The 12,410-nt window shown below is 48.0% G+C and overlaps 1 protein-coding gene across 1 annotated transcript in view; it reads right to left on the bottom strand.

Moving 5' to 3' along the window:
- Positions 1-331: 331 nt before the first annotated feature.
- Positions 332-12,410, bottom strand: part of LOC135814476 (laminin-like protein epi-1) — a 54,373-nt gene continuing 42,294 nt past the window's right edge. Inside the window, exons 41-55 of the mRNA XM_065327600.1 lie at positions 11,891-12,085; positions 9,611-9,905; positions 9,096-9,297; positions 8,354-8,524; positions 7,612-7,676; positions 6,943-6,989; positions 6,564-6,620; positions 6,197-6,350; positions 5,555-5,750; positions 4,534-4,722; positions 3,986-4,050; positions 3,523-3,611; positions 2,321-2,457; positions 1,424-1,649; positions 332-998 (exon numbers count right to left, since the gene is read on the bottom strand). Of these exons, the coding sequence (XP_065183672.1) occupies positions 856-998; positions 1,424-1,649; positions 2,321-2,457; positions 3,523-3,611; positions 3,986-4,050; positions 4,534-4,722; positions 5,555-5,750; positions 6,197-6,350; positions 6,564-6,620; positions 6,943-6,989; positions 7,612-7,676; positions 8,354-8,524; positions 9,096-9,297; positions 9,611-9,905; positions 11,891-12,085 (2,231 nt within the window). The 3' untranslated portion in view covers positions 332-855. The remainder of the gene's footprint in view (positions 999-1,423; positions 1,650-2,320; positions 2,458-3,522; positions 3,612-3,985; positions 4,051-4,533; positions 4,723-5,554; positions 5,751-6,196; positions 6,351-6,563; positions 6,621-6,942; positions 6,990-7,611; positions 7,677-8,353; positions 8,525-9,095; positions 9,298-9,610; positions 9,906-11,890; positions 12,086-12,410) is intronic.

Raw genomic sequence — 12,410 nt, 5'->3', positions numbered from 1 at the left:
GCTGCACTGTGTACACGAGTGATCTACATGCAGTGCAACCTTCTAATTAATACTGGGCATTGGTTCACCATACAGCGGTAGGTCCAGACTCTGGGGATAGGCTGGGCACCATTACACCACGTATGTACTACAGTCCTGCTCAATGAAATCCAGTCGCGAGAATCAGGTTGGCGCCTTGCACCTTTTCGCAGCCCAGTGTTCGCAGGTCTAGGGCTGCGCAACGCCCGGGGCGTACTTGAGAAACTCTCCTGGATTTCATTGAGCAGGACTGTAGTAGTAGGAAGGCTCACAGTCGCAAATTGACACAGCAAAGACCGCAGGCCGCATGATTGCCTTTGAAAAAAGCTTTTATTTGAAAGTGTGCTAAACTATTCCACAGGGCTCATGATCTCCATCCAGAGTGATGATGTGCAGCAGAAGGGGTGCAGATGGTAAGAGATTAGAGTGACTTTGTTGTGAAGAGCATTCTGGTGTCCCCGGAGCATTTCGATGGGACATTATATCAACTTAAAAAAAACTTGCAGCTTGTCTGAAAATCTGGATTAGCTTACGGTATTGAATGAAAGTGGCAAGTAGCTCACAAGTAGCCATGGTCAGAAGAAGAGGCCATGGTCAGAAGAGAGAGAGAGAGAGAGAGAGAGAGAGAGAGAGAGAGAGAGAGAGAGAGAGAGAGAGAGAGAGAGAGAGAGAGAGAGAGAGAGCTGGCCAATGATGGATTCAAGGATGGAGCGAGTCAAGAGAAAGAGTCGAGCTCTGTGGGCTAAACCTAAGGTGTGCAGCTACATGTAAAATGTTCTCATCCGTTCCGAGTAGCATGGTTGCTAGACTTGCCGGATGATTTAGTGTATATTGGGTTCAGGGCAGACCGCAGCCAATGCCGACATTAACGCGAGAGCTTGTAGCCAAGTCTAGCGTATCACCGTTGACTGTGACGCCGCTGACGCAACCACGGAAGCCAGCCAGTGTCGCTGGCAGTCCATCACGGGCTATGACAGCCGCTGCAGCACAAACAAACAGAGCATACATGCAAGATGTTGTGTGAAATGGTAAGTGGGGAATATGTGAACACAATACTTGTGGGAGAGACGTTTCACACACATCCAGCATACAATAAAGAGATGTTTCACACACATCCAGCATACAATAAAGCACAGTATTTTCGACACGTGCCCACATACCAGAACAGAGAATGCTCCAAAGCTCCAAAGTGGTGGAAGGGGAGTATACCAGACCCATCACGTAATGGGTCAATGACCGAAAATACTATATGCTGCATGCATGTTACACTTCTGCCAGGTCAAGGGGAAGGTAGGAAAATCATTCTTCTTCCAGGACTTGAACCTGATACTCTCTGTTTTGCAGTCATACATGCCGGTCTCCGTCCATGTAACATCAGTGCACCCATGTCATAATTACAGCTTACCTGGAGGCTGCCCAATGATAAGAGTTCCCGTTGGATTGAAGCCGTTGCCAGCTGAGTCAAATGGCACTGTCTCCTGGTTACCACCAATGTTGAGGGAGACAAACGATGCCCCAACTGTCACTGTGACCTGGAACAAGTCTGCACTGCAGATGTTGGAGAGTGGCGCCGGAGGGCTGGCACTGACGGTGGTGCTGGCTGAGTTGGCGGTGGTCACTCTCGCGTTCACCTGCCGGTGCGAATGGAAAACAGCCAGAAGTAGACATCAGATGAGTGAGAAATTCAGTCAGACATAAAGATGATGGACATGCATTCGGCCAGCCAGCCAGCCAGCCAAATAAGGAGAAACTGCAGCTGGACTTGTGATTTCCGTGTTCTTCCATGCAACTGCAAGCATTGTTCCTGCGTAAAGCTACTTATTTTGTTGTTGCAGATCAGAACTTAGACTGCAAGATGACGAATGTATGTGTGTCCATGTTAGGTGGCAAGAGCATGGCTAACATACTCTTGCTCAACTATAAGTATAAGTTGTTAGCTCCTCTGCACGTCACATCAAGTCATCATGTTTAGCCTCTAGCTCAAGGGAATAGTGTGTACAGTGGTGACGGCTGGGAACTGAACAGGTGTCGTCATACAGCTACATGCGTGACATCTACCACAGTACGTAAGCCGTGTTTGCTGAATCAAAGAAGAGCCAGAGCCCTAGCAGAACAATCAATCCACGGTTCTACAGAACTCAAGAATATCAGGGAGTCCAGATTCTGACTTGCTGCTAGCTCAGTACATAGACGTGCTTACGTGTCAGACTCAGGCTACTAGTATTACACAGCAGCACTCATGGATGCAGTACAGACTCTGTGACTACTATCAACTCTAGTATCCTCTCAATATCCAACTTACAAGTCCCAGTGGAGTGATATAGATGGTAACTGTGCCAGTACCGGCGCTGCCACCGTGGAGAAGATAGGTACCACGTGCACTGGCACTGAACGTAGTGGAGATGGTAAGAGGATTGGTAGTGATGGTATCTGGTGAAACTAAACGTCGATGTACACGTACATGTAGGTTACACAAGAAAAGATGCATACACACATGCACATGCACATACACACACACACACACACACACACACACACACACACACACACACACACACACACACACACACACACACACACACACACACACACACAGGTGAAAATGAGCAGATCATTTGGTCAGCAGACGCAAGCAATTCGTCTAATTCAATTCAAATTGTGTAGTCCATAACGGCCATAATGGTCTGAATCGGTAGTCAACTCCTTAGTTAGGACTGACGTGAAAATTAGGCGGGGTGGGGAAATCGGCACGGTGAAACGACAACGTAAGATTTGCCCCGCCGCAATGGCGGAATGGCAGAACATTTCGCACGGCACCTCTTGGGCCTGGACAAGGGTTCCAGCCAGGGTAAAGAGAAGCAGAATGCGAGGTTTCGTGCCGGTTTTGTTTTTATATTTCCATGCATTGTTGGCCCTTTGGGTTTGATCTGCAGCTTGCATTACAGCGCTTCCATCACCTTTCCCACGTCTTGCTTATTGCTTTCAGGGCACTTCAGTAGGCGCATGTGAAGTGACCAGGCAGCTTGATGGCATGGCTACACTGCTAGCTATGTCAATGCTGAATTCGCTGAGAGGAAAATACAATCTAGTTGACACAGTTGCTAAAGGTTGAATCACAAGTCATTTCATATGCACCACAGACAGAAAGCGTTGAAAATCAAGCACCAACAAACCGGTTCGTTATTGATTTGAATAACGAGGATCAAGGCTCATTGAAGTTGAAGCCAACGGAAAGTTCTTCCGCACATTTCTCGCATCTTGTCTATCTACACCTTGGTGTGCAACCCGTGCAATGTGAATGGTGTCCACAGTTTCACGCTGTTCTGTGTCACTATACTGTTCTGTATCACTATAATGTTCTGTATCACTATAATGTTCTGTATCACTATAATGTTCTGTATCACTATACTGTTCTGTATCACTATAATGTTCTGTATCACTATAATGTTCTGTATCACTATAATGTGTTTATGCTAGTCTGAACACAGCTACAGTTATGCTTACCAAATTGTGCGTATCCCGCTCCGGGAATGCGGAGGCCATTGATCGGCTGGCTGTAGCATGGGCCCACGTTACGCCGTGCTGAATATGTCCTATTACCAACCAGAGTGCAAAAGACGAGAGAGACATGTTCAATATTCACAGGACATTTTTTACTATTAAAGCCTGTGACTTTTGTCACCATTCTGTGTTGTCTGCAACTGTAATCTATTATACCAGCATGCCACTCAGGATCGTTGTATTCTGATTTGGTCCCTGCATGACATGATACACAGTAAGCAACACGCTTAGTTGACACAACAAGTGCATCCTAGCAGCACAGATTGACCCTGGGATTTGATGAGGGCATCTACTCTGGCTACATGGCATATCCCTGTGCTGCTGCACGCGTCGTAATATCAGGACTTTGAGAGGCATACCACAAACACTATTATCAACTATGCCTAAAGACTATCGGGAAACTCACGATAAGTCCAGTGAGACGGTTTGTTGGACAAATTGAAGAACACAGCCATCAAATCCTGGTCGAGTCTGTGAAAGTATTAAAAGTGGACGAGCATGAATATCAGATGATAGCCAGCAACAGAAGTATTCTGAAATGGCTGAGAGGTCATCCGTTAAACGATATTTCGAAATTGGGGGGGGGGGGGGGGGTCAAGGCTACACACTTCTCTGGCTAAGCAAAATCTTACATTTATGCTAGTAGATTCACCATTTATAGCATTCTTGAAAGAGATTTACTGATAAAACTACTTTCACCAGTCAGCAACAGTGCCGCTCCATGATGGAAGCAAACTATAGTAGGAAATTTGTGCAAGTTGAGTTCAGTTGCATGAGCTTTTGCAAAGCTATACACTTTGTGTTGGGCAGTGCACAAGCAATGACCCCGCGTCGTGCTAATACTAACATGTACTATACATGTACTGCTGAGTGTAGACATTCTGCAATCAAAAACAGCTACTAGTATGTCCGAGATGCCGAATAGTCTGGTAGTACACTGGGTCACACACTTACAGTTTCTCCAGGCATCAGCAGTGCCTGTGTGTTCGGCGCACCGCCAATGTACAGATTGCTGTCGGCAAAGTTGAACGAATCACCAATGATGTCGATGACCTGGAAGCTGTTGTCCGGATTGTTTTGGTCGTCGACGATCAAGAAGATGATACCACTGTTACCGCCAATGGGGACAGCGGACAGGTCAATCTGGATGCAGACAAACACCAGAATAACTCTGACTTGCTACACTTGGCAAAGTTTTTTTAAATCTCAATACACCTTGACTACAACAGGAGGTTCACATCGGGCAGAGTACAGTACATAGGCGGGAATAGTAGCATATCAAACTGATTGTGATTACGATGGGCAATAGATGGAAAGAAACTCACAGAAATTTCGTCTTATGTCCATGCCCACACCAGTATGGCAATGTTTCAGCCCATGGGTGGACACAGTGTGCCCACTACTCACTGCCCTCTACATGTAAACATCTGTGTGTGTGTGTGTGTGTGTGTGTGTGTGTGTGTGTGTGTGTGTGTGTGTGTGTGTGTGTGTGTGTGTGTGTGTGTGTGCATGTGTGTGTATGCGTGTGTACTTCAATCAGCTGGGCGGTGTAGACCAGGCTAACATTAGTGGCGGTCAATCCATCAGCCTTGCAAGTTGTTGAATGGCATAATCCCAGCACAAGTTGAATGGCATAATCCCAGCACAAGTTGAATGGCATAATCCCAGCACAAGTTGCTTTGTCTAACATACTACAGTGCTGGCAACTGAAATCCGACCCCCTGGGCGGCGCGGCGCGCTGCCCAGGGTGGTCGGATTTCAATTGCCAGCACTGTAGTACCTTGTTTGCTATCATCGCTTCAGCGATGGGCACTTGTAAGGTGTAAGGTAAGGTGTGTGGCATGTGTTTTTGTGCAAAGAGTGTGACACAAAATCACGGTTTGCTATGAGTCTACGATGAATCCATAATGAGCCATCACATTAGCAACAAGTACTACACTAGTAAGGAGTCTGTGGAACAAACACCACGGCTTACCTGGTGTATGTTGCCGTCAGAGACAAATACGTTGGTGAGTGACACGCGCAGGCTGGCAGCACCACCACCCTGGATGACTGTGCTGATGTAGCCATTTCTAACCTCCACCGCTACCACGTGTGTGTTGTCAGCATTGGCAATGTACATGAGCACACCGTCACGTGCAAATGTACGGAATGATATTGTGACAAGGGCTCTGCAAGGTGCAGCAAGAAATCAGACACAAGACATACCATCCACCATGAACGTACCATCCTCCATTAGCGTATTCTCCATTAATGTATCATACTCCATTAGCGTATCATCCTCCATAAACGTATCATCCTCCATAAACGTATCATTCTCCATAAACGTATCGTACTCCATTAGCGCATATCCTCCATAAACGTGTCATCCTCCATAAACGTATCATCCTCCATTATATCCGGGATATGTTAGCAGTTAGGCATGTACTGTTACTCATAAGTTTGAGGGAGTTTCTACCATACACTTACGATACTAAAGGCATGGCAGAGCTAGTGATAGTGGTATCTGTGGAGCTCTAAGCTGATGGGATTGGATAAGAGGAAGCCACATTCATTCTCAGTACATGTGCATATACACTGAGTGTGTCAGGGAGTGAGGTAGTGAGTTAAGACTCACCCTTCTTGGAAGTTCAGCGGCGCAATGCTGTTCGGCTGGCGTTCAAACTGCAGGAAGGTCTCACTGGCCACAGCACCGTTGAAACGTACACCCTGTCCCAGTGCGGCTGGTGTCACATTCATACATGGCGCCAGTGTGGGTCCTACTGTTGGAGCTGTGTAGCAATAACAGACCGTGCAGAGGCAACATTAAAATTATTACTACAGAGAAGCACAGATTGCACACATCACTCATGTACAATGGAGAACCTCCCATATCCGGACACGCCCGCCTGCACGCTTGCCCGCCCGCACACACACACACGCGCGCACACACACACACACACACACACACACACACACACACACAGCTACATGATTATACTAACCCATGGTGGTTGGTTGAGGAGTGGTGACAGGTGGTGGAGTTGTTGGCACTGGAGCATCTGTGTATCACATGCATACAATAGAACAGTGAGGACAGCTTTACTTAACCCGTACATGTACACACTTGCCTGTGTAGTACATGTATTTCACAACTCACATGTACTTACTTGGCCGTTGAAGAACGATAGTTCCAGAATCTGGCAATGCACTATGAACTACTCTCTGTGTATGCTAGATTGCTGCATGATGGCACTTTCAACGACCAGTTTCTCATGCACGATGGTCACGGGATGGTATTGTTTCTTAGCATTCCGCTAGCTAGCCATGCAGCAGTACAGCACACCACACTAGTATGCAATAATACAGTGCCGGAGATCTTACCAAGTGTGCAGTTGCACGGAACATGGCCTCCGATGAAACTTGGTTCACTGCACAACAGGCATAGACACCGCGAGGCCATTCACTTCAGACACAATTGTAGGCACTGCACTAAAGCCGGGCAACCAGTAGCAATGGTAACTATGGCAACCATGGCCGTAGCAACTCGTACGTATCAATGCAGCACATGTACCATCAAAGGCCGGCACTTGCAGACAAGAGTACATCAGTGGAGCCTGCATAGACCACAGCTTTGGTACAAGTACTTTCAAGACTACATAACCCTCAAGAGTGTGCAACTGCCTGCACAACCTCTATACAGTGCTACGATGGCAGAACTTCACATCACGTGACGTTGTTCAACAGGTTACACAGGCAAACAGTGCAGAGTGACTACAAGAGATTTAAACCCGCCGAAGCAGGGTTACGTACAACCCTGTATCCATCATGCACAGGGTGCAAGTTATGTGTACGGGTTCATCACGTGATGTGAAGTTCTGCCGTCGCAGACCACATAGCTGGAGTTGCACACTCTTGGGAGTTAGGTACTCTTGGCACTATCATGTGCTTTGCTGGGCAGATGATACTCGCCAACTTTGAAGTACTAATTCTAGACGCCGAGCTACCTGCAAACAAATGGGCAGGAAAGGTAAGATCACTTCCTGCACTTACAGCACATTCAACAGCACCTGGTTGTAGATCACGCCGAGGAAACATCCGATCAGTGATGGACGAGTCTGCAAGAAAAGACAAACACAGCCATCAGCAAATCAGAGTGGGTAGGTTCAGCATATGTCTACGTAAACTGAGAAGCAAACAAATTCATGCAGCAATGAGACTTGCAAGAATACTCCGTTACTGAGAGTCGTGGCAGCTACAGTGCTGCTCAATGAAATCCAGTCGCGTCACTCAAGTTCGCGCCTTGCACCATTTCGCAGCCCAGTGTTGGTAGGTCTAGGGCTGCGCAACGCCCGGCGCGTACTTGAGTGACGCGACTGGATATCACTGAGCAGTGCTGTAGATGCCTGCAGGTGAGCCATGGATGTATCCACTATCCAGAGAGGGTCGCACGGGTCAACAGAGAAGTTTCGCACCACACAGTGTGCACCTGTAGGAGGTCCCTTGCAGCAAGATACGGACACCCCCATTTGCGGAGGCTGTGCATGGGAACGTCCACAGCGTTCTACGTCACAAGCCGATTTAAATTCCCGATATACAACAAATGACCACAACGTGTCCCAGCTAGAGCCACTTTTCCTTTCTTTTTACTTATTTTAGGTCCACTTATGGTTTGGAAGCATACGTGTACCTCTAAATGTGCGACGTTTTTGTTCCATTTCTTTGGCTTATTCTTTCTATTGTTGGCATTCAAATCTCTTTCGCTAAGTGAGGAAGTTCCTTGAAGCGCACTTACCATCTCTCCTGGCTGTAGCAGACCCACGGCCACGACACCTGGCGGTGTTCCACCAATGTACAATGGTGCACCGGCGATGGTGAATGCACCAGGCGAGCTGAACATGTCAAACAGGAAGGGGCCGTTGTCGATGCTCAAGAAGTACACTGGGCCCAGGATGGCAAGTCTCAACTGGAGAGCAGGAAGCAAAGAGAACACACAAAGCGTGTTTACCGTGCTGCACATGCACTTGTACTGAATGAAGCAGGTCAAACCAGAATGGGCTTTAGCCTCAGAAATGCTACACTGCTCAATCTCCAGAGAGCTGGTTGTTTCGGCCTTGTTTGGTCACTAGTGGAGCTCAGAATCACTGACCAAGCCCTGGCAGTTGAAATGATGTCCAGCGAACAACAACACATTATAATTAAACCGGCTCGAAGCACCAAAGTCAGGGTGCTCCAACTGCAAAAAAACACACAGAGACCTTCTCACGAGGGCGGGCAACTTTGAAAGAGTGCTCGACCCAGTCAAGATGAAGAAGAGGCATAATGCTACACTATGTAGTTGTGCTGCCTGTGCCGTTACATGGATAAGATTACCCCCCCCCAAAAAAAAAACAACTGTATAAAAAGGAAATGTGTGTATGTGCATGTACACGACGAAGAAAAATACCAGCTGGCATTGAGAGGAGATGCAACGCCTTCAGTCTCACACCTCCCAGTGAGATAGTACGTGCATGTAGCATTGACCTATGTTGGCTTACCGAGTGGAACATGTTGTCATTGAAGACTCCATTATTGGCAGCTGGTACATTGAACATAGCCGTTCCACCATCTGCTCGAAGACCGCGCACAACTATAGTATTGCCATTGCGCAGCTCCATGCCAAAGAACTGGCTATGCATTTGGTTGGAGAAGTACAGCAGCACACCGTCGGCCTCACGAGTGCGGAACTGAAGATCAATGCTGCAGAAACACAGTACATGTATGGTGCATCAGAACTCAAGATCAATGCTGCAGAAACACGACAGTACAGTACATGTATACTAGAAGCATTTAGGCCAGCTGCTGTAACATAGCTGGAATGCATGGCAGACTTACTCTGTTCGCAGCTGTGATATTTGATAACCAATAATTACCGTATTGCCCACCCACCAAGAACTGATCAACACACAGTGTCCAGAAGACTGACACACTGCTACTGGCCAGGCAGCAGCTGCTCATACATGATATACTTTCCAACACAAGGCAGCTGTTACCCGACTATGTTATGACTTACAAGTCTCCGTTGAAGTCAAACGGCTGCGCACCGGAGTGACCCGAGTCGAATCGAATGAAACTGCTGGGCGTGGACAAGCGTACCAGGTTGTTATTGTTGGGGCAGACATCAAGACGCAGTGACTCGCAGCAGAAGTTGGCAGCCCTGTAAGCAGTCTGAGCCACGGTAAGGCGACCTCTGATGCGCTCGAGGCGGGATAGAAGATCATCCAGTGATTGGTTAGCTTGTTGAGCGGCCACTTGTAGACGAGCAACACCATCAGTGACGTTTGCAACTTCATTGCCCATACCGATACCTGTGTGTACACGAAGAGTGCAACAGCAAGAAGCAATACTTATAGTGAAACCCAAATGCTCTAGGGACTCAAAGCGATCCCCACCGACAGTGATTACCTCATCTAGGGACTCAAAGCGATCCCCACCGACAGTGATTACCTCATCTAGGGACTCAAAGCGATCCCCACCGACAGTGATTACCTCATCTAGGGACTCAAAGCGATCCCCACCGACAGTGATTACCTCATCTAGGGACTCAAAGCGATCCCCACCGACAGTGATTACCTCATCTAGGGACTCAAAGCGATCCCCACCGACAGTGATTACCTCATCTAGGGACTCAAAGCAATCCCCACCGACAGTGATTACCTCATCTAGGGACTCAAAGCGATCCCCACCGACAGTGATTACCTCATCTAGGGACTCAAAGCAATCCCCACCGACAGTGATTACCTCATCTAGGGACTCAAAGCGATCCCCACCGACAGTGATTACCTCATCTAGGGACTCAAAGCCATCCCCACCGACAGTGATTACCTCATCTAGGGACTCAAAGCGATCCCCACCGACAGTGATTACTTCATCTAGGGACTCAAAGCGATCCCCACCGACAGTGATTACCTCATCTAGGGACTCAAAGCGATCCCCACCGACAGTGATTACCTCATCTAGGGACTCAAAGCGATCCCCACCGACAGTGATTACCTCATCTAGGGACTCAAAGCAATCCCCACCAACAGTGATTACCTCATCTAGGGACTCAAAGCGATCCCCACCGACAGTGATTACCTCATCTAGGGACTCAAAGCAATCCCCACCAACAGTGATTACCTCATCTAGGGACTCAAAGCAATCCCCACCAACAGTGATTACCTCATCTAGGGACTCAAAGCAATCCCCACCGACAGTGATTACCTCATCTAGGGACTCAAAGCAATCCCCACCAACAGTGATTACCTCATCTAGGGACTCAAAGCAATCCCCACCGACAGTGATTACCTCATCTAGGGACTCAAAGCGATCCCCACCGACAGTGATTACCTCATCTAGGGACTCAAAGTGATCCCCACCGACAGTGATTACCTCATCTAGGGACTCAAAGCGATCCCCACCGACAGTGATTACCTCATCTAGGGACTCAAAGCGATCCACACCGACAATGATTACCTCATCTAGGGACTCAAAGCGATCCCCACCGACAGTGATTACCTCATCTAGGGACTCAAAGCGATCCCCACCGACAGTAATTACCTCATCTAGGGACTCAAAGCGATCCCCACCGACAGTGATTACCTCATCTAGGGACTCAAAGCGATCCCCACCGACACTGATTACCTCATCTAGGGTCAAATGACTGAAACTCAGCGGGCGCCCGTTGATATTGCCTGTTTACCCTCTAGGGCAACTAGCTGAATGCCTTTTCAGAGTTTTCCCTGGCCTAATTGGGCAGCAAGTACTGTATTAGCATACATATGACCTACATTGACCGATTTTGCATGCCCACTATCATACTAACCTATTACGCTTTCTACTCCCTTCTCTATAATGGCTTATGCAACATAGAAGGGTGCTACAAGCCACAGCAGAGATATGCATACAGAAGTAAGTGCAAGGAAGTGATACCAGCACGGCTCAATCCGCTTATTACACAGTACTGTCGGTTGTCAAAGAACTGGGGGGGGGGGGGGGGGGGCAGCCTCCTAGCCTACACCCTTCTTATTTTCATGTATTACAGTCTATGGGTAATGGAGTCACCGTGTATACATTGGTATGCTGTGCTTGGTGACATTCTAGCCTGGTCGTCCTTCGGCGTCCGGCAGTACTGTATTGCAGTGCACCGTTTGGTCTACCAGAGCTCAAGTGCCACCCGGTGGTGAATGGAATCTCAGTTTTGCTTCTCCCAGTGATAGGTGGTGCATGCACTGCACTAAATTCATAGCTCCAGAGCATCATAACGAACTGCAAGACCAGGGGTGCGCCTCCGGTGACCATCGCCATCACTTACGTCTTGCCTCTAGCGTTGCCAGCTCAGACGCAATTGGTGCAGCACCGCTCACAGCTGCATTAGCCGTCGCCTCGGCTGTAATAAGGTTTTGGTATGCCTGCTCGACACGTGGCTGGTGCTCAGTAGTGACGTTTCCAGCACACTCGGCCTGAGGAATGAAGTTACCGATAAGGGTTGAAATTATGGCACCGTTGTCTGAGGAAACATTGATAGAGGAAAGCATATGCAAAGTGTGTCATACCCAGTCGCAAAACGTTACTAGTATGAAGGAAAACCAGGAGGTGGAGAAAGAGATAGATAGATGGATAGTTAGATAGGCAGACAGACAGACAGACAGACAAGCAGGCAGGCAGACAGACAGACGGACAGACGGACAGAAAGACAGGTCGGCAGACAGACAGACAGACAGACAGACAGACAGACAGAGAGGGAGCGAGGGAAGAGGGATGGATGTATGGCTGGCTGGCTATATATGTAACTGGCTTTAGAGAGAAAGACAAGGGGAGCATTGTATCGATTG

Source organism: Sycon ciliatum, chromosome 4, assembly GCF_964019385.1.
Source record: "Sycon ciliatum chromosome 4, ocSycCili1.1, whole genome shotgun sequence".
NCBI classification, from domain to species: Eukaryota; Metazoa; Porifera; class Calcarea; order Leucosolenida; family Sycettidae; genus Sycon; species Sycon ciliatum.
This window is presented reverse-complemented; position numbering and strand designations above follow the sequence as displayed.